Raw genomic sequence first — 20,101 nt, forward strand, 5'->3', positions numbered from 1 at the left:
AGCATTTATGCTAACCACCATGCTACCGTGCTGCCCTTCACTTGAAGAATACAGGGTGTAGTGTTAATGAGGTCAGTCAATAAGAGGGTCATTTAGGAGTCTGGTGACAGTGGGGAAGGAGGTGTTTTTGAGTCTGTTCGTGCGTGTTCTCAGATTTATGTATCTCCTGCCCCGGTGGAAGAAGTTGGAAAAGTGAGTAAGCCGGGTGGGAGGGATCCTTGATTATGCTGCCCGCTTTCCCCCAGCAGCGGGAGGTGTAGATGGAGTCCATGGATGGGAGTTTATCATACAGTGCAGAAGGAGGCCATTCAGCCCATCGAGTCTGCACCGGCTCTTGGAAAGAGCACCCTACCCAAGGTCAACACCTCCACCCTATCCCCATAACCCAGTAACCCCACCCAACACTGAGGGAAATTTTGGACACTAAGGGCAATTTATCATGGCCAATCCACCCTAACCTGCGCATCTTTGGACTGTGGGAGGAAACCGGAGCACCCGGAGGAAACCCACGCAGACACGGGGAGGATGTGCAGACTCCGCACAGACAGTGACCCAAGCCGGGAATTGAACCTGGGACCATGGAGCTGTGAAGCATTTGTGCTATCCACAATGCTACCGTGCTGCCCTTAGCGATGATGCTTCTGGGATTCTCACTGGTGCGCACCATAGAGCCGTCCCGGTACAGCAGGTGGCGGTACCTCAGGGAGGTAGTTACACCAAAGACTGGAGATGGATGGGTAACTGTAAGAGGGACTGGGAAGAAGCAGTCAGTGCAGGGACCCCCTGCGGTCCTTCCCCTGAGTAACAAGTATAGCGTTTTGGATACTTGTGGGGGGGACGACTTACCAGGGGTAAGCCATGGGGTACGGGCCTCTGGCATGGAGTCTGTCCCTGTTGCTCAGAAGGGAACATAAGAACTAGGAGCAGGAGTAGGCCATCTGGCCCCTCGAGCCTGCTCCGCCATTCAATGAGATCATGGCTGATCTTTTGTGGACTCAGCTCCACTTTCCGGCCCGAACACCATAACCCTTAATCCCTTTATTCTTCAAAAAACTATCTATCTTTACCTTAAAAACATGTAATGAAGGAGCCTCAACTGCTTCACTGGGCAAGGAATTCCATAGATTCACAACCCTTTGGGTGAAGAAGTTCCTCCTAAACTCAGTTCTAAATCTACTTCCCCTTATTTTGAGGCTATGCCCCCTAGTTCTGCTGTCACCCGCCAGTGGAAACAACCTGCCCGCATCTAGGAAGGGGGGAAAGGAGTAGAACATTAGTAATTGGGGACTCTATAGTCAGGGGCACAGATAGGAGATTTTGTGGGAGCGAGAGAGACTCACGTTTGGTATGTTGCCTCCCAGGTGCAAGGGTACGTGATGTCTCGGATCGTGTTTTCCGGGTCCTTAAGGGGGAGGGGGAGCAGCCCCAAGTCGTAGTCCACATTGGCACTAGCGACATAGGTAAGAAAGGGGACAAGGATGTCAGGCAGGCCTTTAGGGAGCTAGGATGGAAGCTCAGAGCGAGAACAAACAGAGTTGTTATCTCTGGGTTGTTGCCCGTGCCACGTGATAGTGAGACGAGGAATAGGGAGAGAGAGCAATTAAACACGTGGCTACAGGGATGGTGCAGGCGGGAGGGATTCAGATTTCTGGATAACTGGGGCTCTTTCTGGGGAAGGTGGGACCTCTATAGACAGGATGGTCTACATTTGAACCTGAGGGCACCAATATTCGGGGGGGGAGATTTGTTAGTGCTCTTTTGGGGGGGTTTAAACTGATTCAGAAGGGGCATGGGAACCTGGATTGTAGTTTTGGGGTACAGGAGATTGAGAGTATAGAGGTCAGGAGCACAGATTTGACTTCGCAGGAGGGTGCCAGTGTTCAGGTAGGTGGTTTGAAGTGTGTCTACTTCAATGCCAGGAGTATACGAAATAAGGTAGGGGAACTGGCAGCATGGGTTGGTACCTGGGACTTCGATGTTGTGGCCATTTCAGAGACATGGATAGAGCAGGGACAGGAATGGTTGTTGCAGGTTCCGGGGTTTAGGTGTTTTAGTAAGCTCAGAGAAGGGGGCAAAAGAGGGGGAGGTGTGGCGCTGCTAGTCAAGGACAGTATTACGGTGGCGGAAAGGATGTTCGATGGGGACTCTTCTTCCGAGGTAGTATGGGCTGAGGTTAGAAACAGGAAAGGAGAGGTCACCCTGTTGGGAGTTTTCTATAGGCCACCTAATAGTTCTAGGGATGTAGAGGAAAGGATGGCGAAGATGATTCTGGAAAAGAGCGAAAGTAACAGGGTAGTTGTTATGGGAGACTTTAACTTTCCAAATATTGACTGGAAAAGATATAGTTCGAGTACATTAGATGGGTCGTTCTTTGTACAATGTGTGCAGGAGGGTTTCCTGACACAATATGTTGACAGGCTAACAAGAGGCGAGGCCACATTGGATTTGATTTTGGGTAATGAGCCAGGCCAGGTGTTAGATCTGGAGGTAGGTGAGCACATTGGAGACAGTGACCACAGTTCGGTGACCTTTACATTAGTGATGGAAAGGGATAAGTATACCCCGCAGGGCAAGAGTTATAGCTGGGGGAAGGGCAATTATGATGCCATTAGACATGACTTAGGATGTGTTGGTTGGAGAAGTAGGCTGCAAGGGTTGGGCACACTGGATATGTGGAGCTTGTTCAAGGAACAGCCATTGCGTGTTCTTGATAAGTACGTACCAGTCAGGCAGGGAGGAAGGGGTCGAGCGAGGGAACCGTGGTTTACCAAAGAAGTGGAATCTCTTGTTAAGAGGAAGAAGGAGGCCTATGTGAAGATGAGGCATGAAGTTTCAGTTGGGGCGCTTGATAGTTACAAGGAAGCGAGGAAGGATCTAAAGAGAGAGCTGAGACGAGCAAGGAGGGGACATGAGAAGTCTTTGGCAGGTAGGATCAAGGAAAACCCAAAAGCTTTCTATAGGTATGTCAGGAATAAAAGAATGACTAGGGTAAGAGTAGGGCCAGTCAAGGACAGTGGTGGGAAGTTGTGTGTGGAGGCTGAGGAGATAAGCGAGATACTAAATGAATACTTTTCGTCAGTATTCACTCAGGAAAAAGATAATGTTGTGGCGGAGAATGCTGAGACCCAGGCTATTAGAATAGATGGCATTGAGGTGCGTAGGGAAGAAGTGTTGGCAATTCTGGACAAGGTGAAAATAGATAAGTCCCCGGGGCCTGATGGGATTTATCCTAGGATTCTCTGGGAAGCCAGGGAAGAGATTGCTGAGCCTTTGGCTTTGATTATTAGGTCATCATTGGCTACAGGAATAGTGCCAGAGGACTGGAGGTTAGCAAATGTGGTCCCTTTGTTCAAGAAGGGGAGTAGAGATAACCCCGATAACTATAGGCCGGTGAGCCTAACGTCTGTGGTGGGTAAAGTCTTGGAGAGGATTATAAGAGATACGATTTATAATCATCTAGATAGGAATAATATGATTAGGGATAGTCAGCATGGTTTTGTGAAGGGTAGGTCATGCCTCACAAACAATATCGAGTTCTTTGAGAAGGTGACTGAACAGGTAGACGAGGGTAGAGCAGTTGATGTGGTGTATATGCATTTCAGCAAAGCGTTTGATAAGGTTCCCCACGGTCGGCTATTGCAGAAAATACGGAGGCTGGGGATTGAGGGTGATTTAGAGATGTGGATCAGAAATTGGCTAGTTGAAAGAATGGTAGCCATGATGTGGAGATGCCGGCGTTGGACTGGGGTGAGCACAGTAAGAAGTCTTACAACACCAGGTTAAAGTCCAACAGGTTTGTTTCAAACACGAGCTTTCGGAGCACGGCTCCTTCTTCATTCACCTGAAGAAGGAGCCGTGCTCCGAAAGCTCGTGTTTGAAACAAACCTGTTGGACTTTAACCTGGTGTTGTAAGACTTCTTACTGTAGTTGAAAGAAGACAGAGGATGGTGGTTGATGGCAAATGTTCAGAATGGAGTTCAGTTACGAGTGGCGTACCACATGGATCTGTTCTGGGGCGGTTGCTGTTTGTCATTTTTATAAATGACCTAGAGGAGGGCACAGAAGGTTGGGTGAGTAAATTTGCAGACGACACTAAAGTCGGTGGAGTTGTAGACAGTGTGGAAGGATGTTGCAGGTTACAGAGGGACATAGATAAGCTGCAGAGCTGGGCTGAGAGGTTGCAAATGGAGTTTAATGTAGAGAAGTGTGAGGTGATTGACTTTGGAAAGAATAACAGGAATGCGGAATATTTGGCTAATGGTAAAATTCTTGGTAGTGTGGATGAGCAGAGGGATCTCGGTGTCCATGTACATAAATCCCTGAAAGTTGCCATCCAGGTTGATAGGGTTGTGAAGAAGGCCTATGGTGTGTTGGCCTTTATTGGTAGAGGGATTGAGTTCCGGAGCCATGAGGTCATGTTGCAGCTGTACAAAACTCTGGAACGGCCGCATTTGGAGTATTGCGTACAGTTCTGGTCGCCTCATTATAGGAAGGACGTGGAAGCTTTGGAACGGGTGCAGAGGAGATTTACCAGGATGTTGCCTGGTATGGAGGGAAAATCGTATGAGGAAAGGCTGATGGACTTGAGGTTGTTTTCGTTAGAGAGAAGAAGGTTAAGAGGTGACTTAATAGAGGCATACAAAATGATCAGAGGGTTAGATAGGGTGGACAGTGAGAGCCTTCTCCCGCGGATGGAGGTGGCTAGCACAAGGGGACATAGCCTTAAATTGAGGGGTAATAGATATAGGACAGAGGTCAGAGGTAGGTTTTTTACGCAAAGAGTGGTGAGGCTGTGGAATGCCCTACCTGCAACAGTAGTGAACTCGCCAACATTGAGGGCATTTAAAAGTTTATTGGATAAGCATATGGATGATAATGGCACAGTGTAGGTTAGATGGCCTTTAGTTTTTGACTTCCCATATCGGTGCAACATCGTGGGCCGAAGGGCCTGTACTGCGCTGTATCGTTCTATGTTTTATGTAGTCTAGGGGCCGAACGGTTGGAGGGCAGACCGGCACCAGCAACCAGCTGCCGCCCTGACGGGTCCCGGGTTCCTGGAGCTTCTACACCCACCCATAGACCCAGTGCAGTCAGGTCCCCAGGGACGAGTGAAGGGGATAACTGTCGGCTTCCGGCAGGCGGGTGAGTCCAAATATTAATTATAATTATTATTATTATTAACAGCGTGCAGGAGCAGGGAGTGGTGCCAGTCATGCTTGCCACACAGGCCGAAAGAGTACGGGTGGCGCCCACAGTGGAGACAATGGAGGTGACGGTGTTGGACATGGGTCACAGTATGCAAGGCCACGGGCTTTCTGTACAGGCGGCGTCCGTGGCCCAGAACATGGCAGCCCTCCCACTGGCAGCCATGAACCAGAGCCAGCTGCAGATCACAGAGCCGCTCGCAGGGGGGGCAAATAGGGGGCGCAATTCAGGTGGACTCCCTCTCGTCCTGGCACGCTCACGGTTGTTATGGGGGCGCTTGTCCTGGGGGGTGGGGGGGGGGGGGGGGGGGGGGGGCAACAAAAAGATCAGCAGTGTTAGGTGGACATGTACTTGCAGCCCAGCGGTTGGGTGTATGTTGGCATAGGTTCACAGGCTGCCAATGCAGCCTGCATGGGTGGGTGCAGCCATGTGGGTCTCAGCTAGGATTGTACCGCCTCTCGTGCGGAGGGGGGTGGGGGCGGTGCCACATGTGTGAACGTTGGGTGGTTGGTGCCATGGGCACAGTGGGGGGGTACTCACCCTGGCTGCCCTGACTAGGTCATTGAGCTTCCTGTTGCATTGGCTGCCTGTCCTGGGGGTTATGCCCACAGCGCTGACAGCTTCTCCCACCTCCCTCCACAGCCGCCAGGTGGTGTTGGATGTGTCCGGGGTAAAGGGCCTCCCTCCTTTACTCCACGGCGTCCAGGAGCATCTCTATGTCACGGACCTGGAACCTCAGCGCTGCGCAACGGGCGGCCATCTTCCCACGTTAGCCTGTGTATTTCAGAGCGGCGCGGTGTCAATTACGCTGCGCACGTCTGTGATGCCGTTCCGGGCAGCGCCGTCGCGCTTCCCACGAAACCCATGCTGGCCCCTTCCGTGGCGCCGAATATGCGCACTTTTGATTGGGTCGACGCCGGCATCGTTAGCGCCGGTTTAGACGCTGGCATCAGCAATTGTCCGCAATATGGGAGAATCCCGACTTTTATGTCTTTTGTCTTTATGTCTTTTATGTCAGGAAAACTGGCGTCAAAAGGCCACAGATACGCCGTTTATCTGGGGGCTAGCAGGCAGCCACCGGAGAGCTCACAGCTCCAGCTGCCGATATGGCCCCCCCGCACGCCGATGGCCTCCAGCGGTCACGCCATGCTCCATGGCGGACTCAGCCTGGACCGCAAAATAGTGCCCCGCAACAGGCCGCTCGCGCATCCCGGACCGGCCGCCCACATTGCCCCCAGCCCCGAATGAAATTCCCCCTGCCCGCCAATCGGCCCTGCCCGGGTGTGCCATGTTTTTGTTGGGAAAACAAAGGTAGTTTTAAGGCGTTTATAGAACATAGAACATTACAGCGCAGTACGGGCCCTTCGGCCCTCGATGTTGCGCCGACCCACGAAACCATCTGAAGCCTATCTGACCTACACTATTCCATTTTCATCCATATGTCTATCCAGTGACCATGTAAATGCCCTTAAACTTGGTGAGTCTACTACTGTTGCAGGCAGGGCGTTCCACACCCCTACTACTCTATGAGTAAAGAAACTGCCTCTGACATCTGTCCTATATCTACCACCCCTCAATTTAAAGCTATGTCCCCTCATGTTCGTCATCACCATCCGAGGAAAAAGACTCTCACTGTCCACCCTATCTAACCCTCTGACTATCTTATATGTCTCTATTAAGTCACCTCTCAGCCTTCTCCTTTCTAACGAAAACAACCTCAAGTCCCTGAGCCTTTCCTCGTAAGACTTTCCCTCCATACCAGGCAACATCCTAGTAAATCTCCTCTGAACCCTTTCCAAAGCTTCCACATCCTTCCTATAATGTGGTGACCAGAACTGCACGCAGTACTCCAGGAGCGGCCGCACCAGTTATGTACAGCTGCAGGATGACCTTGTGGCTCTGAAACTCAATCCCCCTACTGATAAAGGCTAGCACACCATATGCCTTCTTAACAGCCCTATTAACCTGGGTGGCAACTTTCAGGGATTTATGTACCTGGATGCCGAGATCTCTCTGTTCATCTACACGACCAAGAATCTTGCCATTCGCCCAGTACTCTGCATTCCTGTTACTCCTTCCAAAGTGAACCACCTCACACTTTTCCGCATTAAACTCCATCTGCCACCTCTCAGCCCTGCTCTGCAGCTTATCTATGTCCCTCTGTATCCTATAACATCCTTCAGCACTATCCACAACTCCACCGACCTTCGTGTCATCTGCAAATTTACTAACCCATCCTTCTACACCCTCGTCCAGGTCATTTATAAAAATGACAAACAGCAGTGGCCCCAAAACAGATCCTTGCGGTACACCACTAGTAACTGAACTCCAGGATGAACATTTGCCATCAACCACCACCCTCTGTCTTCTTTCAGCTAGCCAATTACTGATCCAAACCGTTAAATCACCTACAATCCCATACTTCCGTATTTTCTGCAATAGCCTACCGTGGGGAACCTGATCAAACGCCTTACTGAAATCCATATACACCACATCAACCGCTTTACCCTCATCCACCTGTTTGGTCACCTTCTCAAAAAACTCAATGAGGTTTGTGAGGCATGACCTACCCTTCACAAAACCGTGTTGACTATCGCTAATCAACTTATTCTTTACAAGATGATTATAAACCCTATCTCTTATAACCTTTTCCAACATTTTACCCACAACCGAAGTAAGGCTCACAGGTCTATAATTACCAGAGTTGTCTCTACTCCCTTTCTTGAACAAGGGGACAACATTTGCTATCCTCCAGTCTTCCGGCACTATTCCTGTTGACAAAGACGACATAAATATCAAGGACAAAGGCTCTGCAATCTCCTCCCTGGCTTCCCAGAGAATCCTAGGATAAATCCCATCTGGCCCAGGGGACTTATCTATTTTGACATTTTCCAAAATTGATAACACCTCCTCCTTTTGAACCTCAATTCCATCTAGCCTGGTCGACTGAACCTGAGTATTCTCCTCGACAACATTGTCTTTCTCCAGTGTAATCACTGATGAAAAATATCCATTTAACGCTTCCCCTATTTCCTCTGATTCCACACACAATTTTCCACTACTATCCTTGATTGGCCCTAATCTTAATCTTACTCTAGTCATTATACTTGTATTAGTTTGAATTGGGTTTAATTTAATCGGCTGGATTCATCGCCCTCCGACGCCGAAATCGCGTTCGGCGACAGGACGGAGAATCCGTTTTGGCACACGAAATCTTGTGCCCCGAACTGAGTCCGCAGCCGCCACGTGGGGATCCCGGACCGTGTGAGCACACGTGTCCCACGCCATCGGGAATTCGGCAGGTCGGGGACGGAGTATCGCGGGGTGGGTTTCAGGCAATGGCCTGAGAGCGGTGGATAATTGGCGCAGCTTACTCCTAGAATACGCCAATTTTCGGGGGGGGGGGGGGGGGGGGGGGGGGGGGGCGGTGAATTGCGAAACCACCACCGGTCCCGATTTTGTGTGCCAAAACGGATTCTCCGCCCCATCGCCGAACACGATTTCGGTGTCGGAGGGCGATGAATCAAGCCCATTAAATTAACCCAATTCAAACTAATACAAATATAAACCCCTTAAAATTACCTTTGTTTTCCCAACAAAAACAAAAAGAATAATTAACAGTTCACTTGTTGCAGGAGATCAGTTAGTGCGGGCCTAGTAATGAGGATTCTTTCTCCATATTTGAATGATATTCTGATAGTGGAGCCAAACTAGTTGAAGTCAGATGTCCGGAGTGCTGCAGTTTTCCCGCTGTTGCACGTTTTACTTGAGTGTATTACGCGTTTATTGGAGTGTATTAACACGCCTCCGTTTAAAGGCCGTGTGCTTAACACTGCTACAGCTCTGTGTGTGTATTTTCAGCTCGGAGTCGCCAGGTGCCGTATATAGACACCTCACAAGTATTTCAAGGTCAGGTTCAAAGTAATAAAACTATACACCGATTAGTAAGTTCCAACGATCAATATTTATTATACAAATATAATAAATACGTATGCACACGCTAAAGACTAATACCTATTTCTACTATTAAACGACTAAATACTTATCTAAGTAGGAACCAGCAAGGTCAGGGGACAAGGCCTTTGTTCCTTTCTGGGCTGCACCTTCTGTTCGTTACTAGTCGATTAATGTATAGGCAATGCTGGGTTCACGTAGCGAGCGTCGTTTTGGCACTTACTGAACGATGGCTGGTGCTCAACGGCTGGTGATGGAAGACAGGATCAACGGCTGGAGTCGGAGTCAGGATACAACAGCAGATCTGGGCCGGAGTCAAAACAGCAGTCCAAGCCGGAGCACAAAAACAGACAGAACCATGTGCGGGGTCTATCTTTATAGGGCCCCCAATGTCCGTGCCTTTTCGGGGCGGGCCTTTACCTGCCATGTATCGATTGGGTTATTTCCCAATCGATGTCTTACAAATCTCCCAATCTGAGGGTCTCTTCTCGATGGGTGGGGCGGTCTCTAGGGTCTTTTGTGATGGATACTTCTGGTCCCGTTTCGTCTGGGCGTCCACTCAAAGTATCTATTCAAACCCAAATGTTGCTATTGTGTGTGCCCAGATCTGGATTGCCTCATTACTATGCAAAGCGTTTTGCTATTTACACCTTTGGTTGAGATCTTCCACCTGGCCATAAACCAGTTTTGCTACGTGCAGAATGCTAATTAGCCTTTGCAGACTGCTTGTCCTGGCTAAACTGTTTTCTCCATTTTGTTAGCCCAGTGTCCATCTTAGGTGGCTACACCGCAAACAAATGAATGTTCAGCAGGTCACAACGTTCGGCAAGAGTGCATTCGTTCAGAAGGCCATTTTTTTTTCCACAGATGGACTTCGAAGTTTGGATCAGGCTGGGAGGTTTTCAGAAGATTTTACAGTGTCCCAGTTCTTAATAGGCAAATTTGACACTGCCTTTTCTGCTGCAGCTAATGGCTTTTCTGAAAACATGGCTGCCTCACCATGTGACTGCTTCCAACTCCCTGGGCTATTGTTTTCAGCCATCTACCCTGGTGGCTTGAGACCATTGCCTACTCTCTAAAAGGACCCATTCAAGTCAGGAATGCAGTTCTGGATGGTTTCAAAATATGGATGTTCACATTTCTCACTTGGGAGGTGTCCCATTGTCTACCTGAGACAGTGTAACTTCCAGAGATTTGCTGTCTGCGCATGTCCAGTTAATGAAGCAAAGGTCACCTGACTCTTGGCAGCCATCTTAGCAGTTCACCCATGTCCATTTTAAATAAAAGACAGTTCCAGAAGCCTCTATACAACACAGACTCCATGGGCTGGATTCTCCGCCCCGCCGCACCACATTTCTGTTTCACTCCGCCGGCGGGATGCTCCGTTATTCCGGCCGGTCAATGGGGTTTCCCAATGTGGGGCAGCCCCACGCCGTCAGGAATTCTCTGGGCTCCTGGCAAAACAGAGCATCCCACCGGCCATTACGGGAATTAGACAACTAGACCGCATCCAGAGTTTCCTGCAGGTGGACAGGGATTGGTCGTGTTCTGTTATGTATCTATCGGATTAGCCTTAAATTATGGTCAATGGGTTCTTGGTATTTCTGGAATGTCAGTTTTCACTATTTTCTCTCTCTCAGTATTTCTAAAGGAACACTGGAAGGAGGACTGGGTTTTTGGACACCAGTTCCTGAACGGCTTCAATCCAGTCTTGATAGAGAAATACAAGGGACACCTGGAGAATTTTCCGGTGACAGATGCCATGGTTAAGGAATCTCTCGGGAATTCCACACTGAAACAGGAAATTCAGGTACATTAATGGTTCAAAGGTTCACCTTGAGGATAAACTGGGAGAGGGATAAACCGTGTGAGATCTTGGCAAGGTGAAAATCGGGATTTGTTTGCTTTGCTGTAGTTTCTGGGAGAATTCTGTATCCAATGACTGATGTTAGTGATGGAAAGAAATTATCTCAATCCCATGTTCGTCAGGATCAAGCGGTGTCAGGCTAGGAAGAGAAAACAATCCTGGGGACAATCATTCTTTCATAGTGATGCTTTTCATTAGGATTGCCGAGCTTTGGGTAACTGACAACAAAGATATTTCCCAGTGAGGAAGAACGATTCCAGTAAGGGGATAAACCAACCACGGTTAACCAAGGAAGTTAATGATGTGGAGATGCCGGCGTTGGACTGGGGTGAGCACAGTAAGAAGTCTTACAACACCAGGTTAAAGTCCAACAGGTTTGATTCTAACACGAGCTTTCGGAGCGCAGCTCCTTCCTCAGCTGCGCTCTGAAAGCTCGTGTTAGAATCAAACCTGTTGGACTTTAACCTGGTGTTGTAAGACTTCTTACAAGGAAGTTAATGATAGTATTAAACTGAAAGAAACAACATACTATGTGGCAAAGATTAGTGGGGAAATCAGAGCAGTGGGGAAGCTTTAAAAGCCAACAAAAAATGACCTAAAATAATAAAGAGGGAGAACATAGAACAGAACAGGCCCTTCGGCCCTCAATGTTGTGCCGAGCAATGATCACCCTACTCAAACCCACGTATCCACCCTATACCCGTAACCCAACAACCCCCCCCTTAACCTTACTTTTATTAGGACACTAAGGGCAATTTATCATGGCCAATCCACCCTAACCCGCACATCTTTGGACTGTGGGAGGAAACCGGAGCACCCGGAGGAAACCCACGCACACACGGGGAGGACGTGCAGACTCCGCACAGACAGTGACCCAGCCGGGAATCGAACCTGGGACCCTGGAGCTGTGAAGCATTTATGCTAACCACCATGCTACCGTGCTGCCCAGAAGATAAACAATGAGGGTAAAGTAGCAATGAATACAGAAATGGACAGGAAGAGGTTCTTTAAATATAAAGAAAGGACCAGTGAGGCCAAAGTGAACAGTGGCCCCTGAGAGAACGAGGCTGGGGATTAATATTGAGACCCAGGAAATGGCAGAGGAGTTAAATGAATATCTAGCATCAGTCTTCACAGCAGAAGACACTGGTAACATTCCAAAAATACTAAATAATCAAGGGGGAAAACAGGGGACAGGAAATTAATACAATAAATATCACTGAAGAAAAAGCACTAGGGAAGCTAATGGGACTTAAGGTTAATAAGTCCTCTGGATCTGATTGGTTGCAGCCTAGGTATTTAAAGGAAGTAACAATAGTGATAGTGGATGCACTGATCGTAATCTTGCAAGAATCCTTAAATTTTGGAAAATTCCCAGAGAATTGTAAAACTATTAATGTAGCAAAGAGTGACAGTCATTCAGACTTGATACGTTACCTCCCTCTTCTCACCACAGATGTTGTCAGACTTGCTGAGATTGTCCAGTATTTTCTGTTTTTGTTTCAGATTCCAGCATCCGCAGTAATTTGGTTTTATCTCCGAGCTTGAAATCTGTCAATGGGAAACTGTTAGAATCTATTCTAAAAGATGTAAAAGCAGAACATTTAGAAATACATAATATAATCAAGTATGGCTTCATTGAGGGGAAATTTGCCTGACAAATTGATTAGAATTTTTTGAGGTGGTAAGAAGCAGGATAGATAAAGGGAACCAGTAGATGTAGTATACTTGGATTTGCAAAAAACATTTGACAAGTACCGTACAAAAGCCCACTTAGTAAGGTGAGAGCCTATGTATTGGGGGTAGTATATTTGCACAGATAGAGGATTGGTTAACTGACAGAAGAAGGAGAGTTGGGATAAATGGGGCACTTTCAGAATGGCAACCTGTAACTAGTGGGGTCACAAGGATCCGTCCTCAGGCGACATTATAATATATATTAATGACTTGTATCATGTGAGAGTACCTTTAAGAAATTGGTGTTTATAAAATAGCTGTAGTGGATGTACCTTTAAGAAATGGCTGTTTATCCGTGATGTCAGAGAGTGGGTGGAGCTGGGCTGGCTGTCTGCTTTTACTTTTGCTTTGGGCTGTCTACTACAGGGTGTATTTAGTGTGTTTTAGATATATGTATGATCTCTGCAAGCGAAAGAATGTTCATTTGGTGATTTCAAAGTGGTAACTGCTCTCAGTAGAGAAGTTAAACCTGATGTCTTTCGGTAAAAAGGGTTCTTTTTTGTCCAACGGATGTTGCAAGGAGAGTTACTTATAGAGTCCTGTATTCTTTGGGGGATTTATTGGTGTTGATAGTTGTTAAGATGTTTACTGTGGGTTTATAAAGTGTTAACTGGTTTCATAAATAAACATTGTTTTAATTGAAAAGTACTTTAACTCTCTGTTGCACTACAGAGAGTTAGGTACCAACGACATAGGTAGGAAGAGAGATGGGGATTTGAGACAGAAATTCAGGGAGCTAGGGTGGAAGCTGAGAGCTAGAGCAAACAGAGTTTTTATCTCTGGGTTGTTACCTGTGCCACGTGCTAGTGAAGTGAGAAATAAGGAGAGAGAGGAGTTGAACACGTGGCTACAGGGATGGTGCAGGAGGGAGAGTTTTGGTTTCCTGGATAATTGGGGCTCATTCTGGGGTAGGTGGGACCTCCACAAACAGGATGGTCTTCACCTGAACCAGAGGGGTACCAATATCCTGGGGGGGGAGATTTGCTAGTGCTCTTCGGGGGGGTTTAAACTAATTCAGCAGGGGGATGGGAACCTAAATTGTAGTCCCAGTGTATAGGATGTTGAGAGTAGTGAGGTCAGGGATAGGGTTAAAAGTTCGAAAGAGGGCACCGGCGAGCAGGACGCTGGTTTGAAGTGTGTCTACTTCAACGCCAGGAGCATCCGGGATAAGATGGGTGAGCTTGCAGCATGGGTTGGTACCTGGGATCTCGATGTTGTGGCGATTTCGGAGACATGGGTAGAGCAGGGACAGGAATGGTTGTTGCAGGTTCCAGGATTTAGATGTTTCTGTAAGAACAGAGAAGATGGTAAAAGAGGGGGGGGGTGTGGCATTGTTGATCAAGGAAAGTATTACGGCGGTAGAAAGGACGCTTGAGGACTCGTCTACTGAGGTAGTATGGGCCGAGGTTAGGAACAGTAGAGGAGAGGTCACCCTGTTGGGAGTTGTCTATAGACCTCCGAATAGTTCCAGAGATGTAGAGGAAAGGATTGCAAGGATGATTCTCGACAGGAGCGAGAGTAACAGGGTAGTTGTTATGGGGGACTTTAACTTTCCAAATATTGACTGGAAATACTATAGTTCGAGTACTATAGATGGGTCAGTTTTTGTGCAGTGTGTGCAGGAGGGTTTTCTGACACAGTATGTAGACAGGCCAACAAGGGCCGAGGCCACATTGGATTTGGTACTGGGTAATGAACCCGGCCAGGTGTTAGATTTAGATGTAGGTGAGCACTTTGGTGATAGTGATCACAACTCGGTTATGTTTACTTTAGCAATGGGCAGGGATAGGTATATACCGCAAGGCAAGAATTATAGCTGGGGGAAAGGCAATTATGATGCTATTCGGCAAGATTTAGGATGTATAGGATGGGGAAGGAAACTGCAGGGGATGGGTACAATCGAAATGTGGAGCTTTTTCAAGGAACAGCTACTGCGTGTCCTTGATAAGTATGTACCTGTCAGGCAGGGAGGAAGTTGTCGAGCAAGGGAACCGTGGTTTACTAAGGAAGTTGAAGCACTTGTCAAGAGGAAGAAGAAGGCTTATGTTAGGATGAGACATGAAGGCTCAGTTAGGGCACTTGAGAGTTACAAGTTAGCCAGGAAGGACCTAAAGGGAGAGTTAAGAAGAGCGAGGAGAGGACACGAAAAGTCGTTGGCGGATAGGATCAAGGAAAACCCTTTTTTTTTTTTTTTTTTTTTTTTTTTTTTTTCATTTTTTTATTGGAATTTTTTGCAGAAAATATAACAAAAAGTATAGCAAAAAGCAGTAATATGCAACTAACAGCCCCATAACACCCACAATTCCCCCCATACGGTAACACCACATGTATCACATTCCCCCCCCCCCCCCAAACAAGAGAACTTAACCATAAATTAAAATTAGATAAATCAAATTTAAATAAAATAAGCTAACATAATCAACGCCCCCCCCCCCCCCCCCCCCCGGGTTGCTGCTGCTACTGTCCCAGTACCCTATCGTTGAGCCAGAAAGTCGAGGAAAGGTTGCCAACGTTTAAAGAACCCTTGCACCGATCCTCTCAGGGCGAATTTAACCTTCTCAAGCTTAATAAAGCCCGCCATGTCATTGATCCAGGTTTCCACGCTTGGGGGCCTCGCGTCCTTCCACTGTAGCAAAATCCTTCGCCGGGCTACTAGGGACGCAAAGGCCAGCACACCGGCCTCTTTCGCCTCCTGCACTCCCGGCTCTACCCCAACCCCAAAGATCGCGAGTCCCCATCCTGGCTTGACCCTGGATCCCACCACCCTTGACACCGTCCTCGCCACCCCCTTCCAGAACTCCTCCAATGCCGGGCATGCCCAGAACATATGGGCATGGTTCGCTGGACTCCCCGAGCACCTGGCACACCTATCTTCACCCCCAAAGAACCTATTCATCCTCGTCCCAGTCATGTGAGAACCTATTCATCCTCGTCCCAGTCATGTGAGAACCTATTCATCCTCGTCCCAGTCATGTGAGAACCTATTCATCCTCGTCCCAGTCATGTGAGGATCAAGGAAAACCCTAAGGCTTTCTATAGGTATATCAGGAACAAAAGAATGACTAGAGTAAGATTAGGGCCAATCAAGGATAGTAGTGGAAAGTTGTGTGTGGAATCAGAGGAGATAGGGGAAGCGTTAAATGGATATTTTTCGTCAGTGTTTACACTGGAGAAAGACAATGTTGTCGAGGAGAACACTCAGGTTATGTTATCAATTTTGGAAAATGTCAAAATAGATAAGTCCCCTGGGCCAGATGGGATTTATCCTAGGATTCTCTGGGAAGCCAGGGAGGAGATTGGAGAGCCTTTGTCCTTGATCTTTATGTCGTCTTTGTCGACAGGAATAGTGCCGGAAGACTGGAGGATAGCAAATGTTGTCCCCTTGTTCAAGAAGGGGAGTAGAGACAACTCTGGTAATTATAGACCTGTGAGCCTTACTTCGGTTGTGGGTAAAATGTTGGAAAAGGTTATAAGAGATAGGGTTTATAATCATCTTGTAAAGAATAAGTTGATTAGCGATAGTCAACACGGTTTTGTGAAGGGTAGGTCATGCCTCACAAACCTTATTGAGTTTTTTGAGAAGGTGACCAAACAGGTGGATGAGGGTAAAGCTGTTGATGTGGTGTATATGGATTTCAGTAAGGCGTTTGATAAGGTTCCCCACGGTAGGCTATTGCAGAAAATAAGGAAGTATGGAATTGAATGTGATTTAGCGGTTTGGATCAGTAATTGGCTAGCTGAAAGAAGACAGAGGGTGGTGGTTGATGGCAAATGTTCATCCTGGAGTTCAGTTACTAGTGGAGTACCGCAAGGATCTGTTTTGGGGCCACTGCTGTTTGTCATTTTAAATAAATGACCTGGAAGAGGTTGTAGAAGGATGGGTTAGTAAATTTGTAGATGGCACGAAGGTCGGTGGAGTTGTGGATAGTGCTGAAGGATGTTATAGGATACAGAGGGACATAGATAAGCTGCAGAGCTGGGCTGAGAGGTGGCAGATGGAGTTTAATGCGGAAAAGTGTGAGGTGGTTCACTTTGGAAGGAGTAACAGGAGTGCAGAGTACTGGGCTAATGGCAAGATTCTTGGTAGTGTTGATGAACAGAGAGATCTCGGCATCCAGGTACATAAATCCCTGAAAGTTGCCACCCAGGTTAATAGGGCTGTTAAGAAGGCATATGGTGTGCTAGCCTTTATCAGCAGGGGGATTGAGTTTCGGAGCCACAAGGTCATGCTGCAGCTGTATATATCTCTGGTGCGGCCGCACCTGGAGTACTGAGTGCAGTTCTGGTCACCACATTACAGGAAGGATGTGGAAGCTTTGGAAAGGTTTCAGAGGAGATTTACTAGGATGTTGCCTGGTATGGAGGGAAAGTCTTACGAGGAAAGGCTCAGGGAATTGAGGTTGTTTTCGTTAGAGAGGAGAAGGCTGAGAGGTGACTTAATAGAGACATATAAGATAGTCAGAGAGTTAGATAGGGTGGACAGTGAGAGTCTTTTTCCTCGGATTGTGATGACCAACACGAGGGAACATAGCTTTAAATTGAGGGGTGATAGATATAGGACAGATGTCAGAGGCAGTTTCTTTACTCAGAGAGTAGTAGGGGTGTGGAACGCCCTGCCTGCAACAGTAGTAGACTCGCCAACTTTAAGGGCATTTAAGTGGTCACTGGATAGACATATGGATGAAAATGGAATAGTGTAGGTCAGATAGGCTTCAGATGGTTTCACTGGTCGGCGCAACATCGAGGGCCGAAGGGCCCGTACTGCGCTGTAGTGTTCTATGTTCTATGTTCTACACCTGTAAGGTAGGTTGGTGTGCTCCCCATAACCACAATCTATTAAAAGTTGTGGGTCAGGTGAACTCCATTATACACTTTGGGGTTCTCTAAACCCTGGCCCATAACACTTGGATGGGGAAGAGAACATACTATTGCCAAATTTGCAGATGACACAAAAATAGGCCTGAAGGCAAGTGGTGAGGATTACACAGAGTCTACAGAGGGATATAGACAGGTTCGGGGAGTGGGAAAAACTTGGCAAAGTTAAGAGAATGTGAAGTTATGCACTTTGGTAGGAAGATTAAAGGAGCTAAATATTATTTAAATGGAAAAATACTGCAGAACGTTGCAGCACAGAGGGATTTGTGTGTCCTCGAATTATAGAATCTTCACAGGAGGCCATTTGGCCCATCAGGTCTGCCCTGTGAAAGAATACCCACCCAGGCCCACTCCCATGCCCCATCACCCCACTTAACCTTTGGACACTAAGGGGCAATTTAGCACAGTCAATCCATCTAACCTGCACATCATTGGACTGTGGGAGGAAACCGGAGCGCATAGAGGAAACACACGCATACAGGAGAGAGCATGCAAATTCCACACAGATAGTCACCCAATGGTGGAATCAAACCCGGGTCACTGGAGCTATGAGGTTGCAGTGCTAACCACTGTGCCACCGTGCTGCCCCTCATGCATGAATCACGGAAAGCTAGAATACAAGTTCAGCAGGTAAGTGGAAAGTCCAATGGAATATTGGCCTTTATTTCAAAGGAAATGGAGCATATAAATAATGATCTTGTTAAAACTATTCAAGGCACTGGTTTCAACCACATCTGGAATACTGTGAACATCTTTAGCCTCCACATCTCAGGCATTGGAAGCAGTTCAGAGAAGGTTCATGAGGTTGATCCTGGCTATGGAGGGACTTTCTTCTGAGGAGAGGTTGAGTAGGTTGGGCCTGAACTCACTGTAGTTTAGAATGAAGAAGTATTGTGTCTCTCGGAGGGTATTAAATGTGTGGAATTCTTTACCGCAGAGAGCTGTAGAGGCTGGGTCGTTCAGTATGTTCAAGGCCGAGACAGACAGATTTTTAATCAGTGAGGGGATCGAGGGTTATGGGGACAAGGAGGGAAAGAGGAGTTACGGATTATCTTAGGTCAGCCATGACCTCATTGAATGGCAGAGCAGACGGATAGACCAAATGGCCTACTTTTGCTACGATGCCTTATAGTCATCAGGACCTTGGCTCCTCTGTTTTCCATTATCTGTTTTTGATGAGGCAAAAAAAAGTCAGGAGCACTGAATTGTGACAGAATTGGAGGAACATGGATTCCGTTAAATCATGTAGGGCTGGAGGAGATTACAGAGATGGGCATGGGGGCGAGGGCATGGAGGGATTTGAAAATAAAATTCATAATTTCAAAAATGGGTATGTTTTCGTGTTGGGGCCAACGCGGGACACAAGACATGATGGTGAATGAGGCTTGGCACAAACTAGAATAAGGGGCAGCAAGTTTTGGATGAGATTGAATGGAAGATGGGAGGCATTGTAACCCAGCTGTTATTAATGCTCTACATAGGTACTGTATTCAGACAATATGTCAATATTGAATAATTTCTGTTGCTCCTCTCTTTCTCTGTGTTTGTTTCAGAAGGGGAATCTCTACCTGGTGAACTATCAGATATTGGATGGGATTCCTGCCAATGTAATTGAAGGTGTCCAGCAGTACATTGCAGCCCCCATCTGCCTGCTGCACTTCAATCAGGTGGACCACATGGTCCCCATTGCTATCCAGGTAGGAAATGTTGGTCAACATTGATTCCTAATCCCTGGCCATGTTCCCTCCCAATGGGCAGGATTTTCAGGGGCCTTCCCACCAGAGGGATCTTACGTTCCATTGAAGGCAACTCCTGTGCTGTGTTTTCCAATGGTGGGGTAGGCGGATCCTACCATTGGAATGACGAGGCAACTCCGCCGCTGGAAAACCCACTGCAGGAAGGAACCGAAAATCCCGGCCTATATCTCCAGCCCTTCAATTCCTCAATGACTGTATTGCTCTAATTCTGATCTCTTTTATTTCCCGTATTATAATTTTTGTGTCATGTCCTACAGAGGATGTGGAGCGCAATTCCAATCTCTGTAGATTTCAATGGGATCCTACCAATGGACAGGACCAGAAAATCCCACCTAAGGACCCTGAATTCAATCAGGATCTTCGGCAGAATATTAGGGGGGCGCAGGTGACCTTGTCACCCCCCCCCCCCCCCCCCCCCCCACCCCGTCACCATGAAACAAACTTATCAAGGAACCAACCCTGTCCCACAGTCATTACATGCTGCAGGGTGGGTGAAATAGGTCCAAGGGAGGAGGTCCCGCACTCAGGAGCTGCCAGCTATTCGGATCAGTCAGCAGATCCACCAGTCATGGCAGCGGCCAGAGCGTCGACAGGTCGGCAATGAGGAAGACAAAGAAGGTCCAATGGATCCTGGAGACAGATTAGTCTGAGGTCTTGGGAAGGGAGAGTTTGGGCAGGTTAGACAGGGTGCTATGCTGGTGGGTTA

At 47.6% G+C, this 20,101-nt stretch overlaps 1 protein-coding gene across 1 annotated transcript in view; it reads left to right on the forward strand.

The window, feature by feature from the left end:
* LOC119958294 (polyunsaturated fatty acid 5-lipoxygenase-like) overlaps nucleotides 1–20,101 on the forward strand; it is a 172,224-nt gene that overhangs the window by 48,310 nt on the left and 103,813 nt on the right. The window contains exons 6-7 of the mRNA XM_038786728.1: nucleotides 10,776–10,969; nucleotides 19,192–19,335. Of these exons, the coding sequence (XP_038642656.1) occupies nucleotides 10,776–10,969; nucleotides 19,192–19,335 (338 nt within the window). The remainder of the gene's footprint in view (nucleotides 1–10,775; nucleotides 10,970–19,191; nucleotides 19,336–20,101) is intronic.

This window comes from Scyliorhinus canicula, chromosome 29 (assembly GCF_902713615.1).
Source record: "Scyliorhinus canicula chromosome 29, sScyCan1.1, whole genome shotgun sequence".
NCBI classification, from domain to species: domain Eukaryota; kingdom Metazoa; phylum Chordata; class Chondrichthyes; order Carcharhiniformes; family Scyliorhinidae; genus Scyliorhinus; species Scyliorhinus canicula.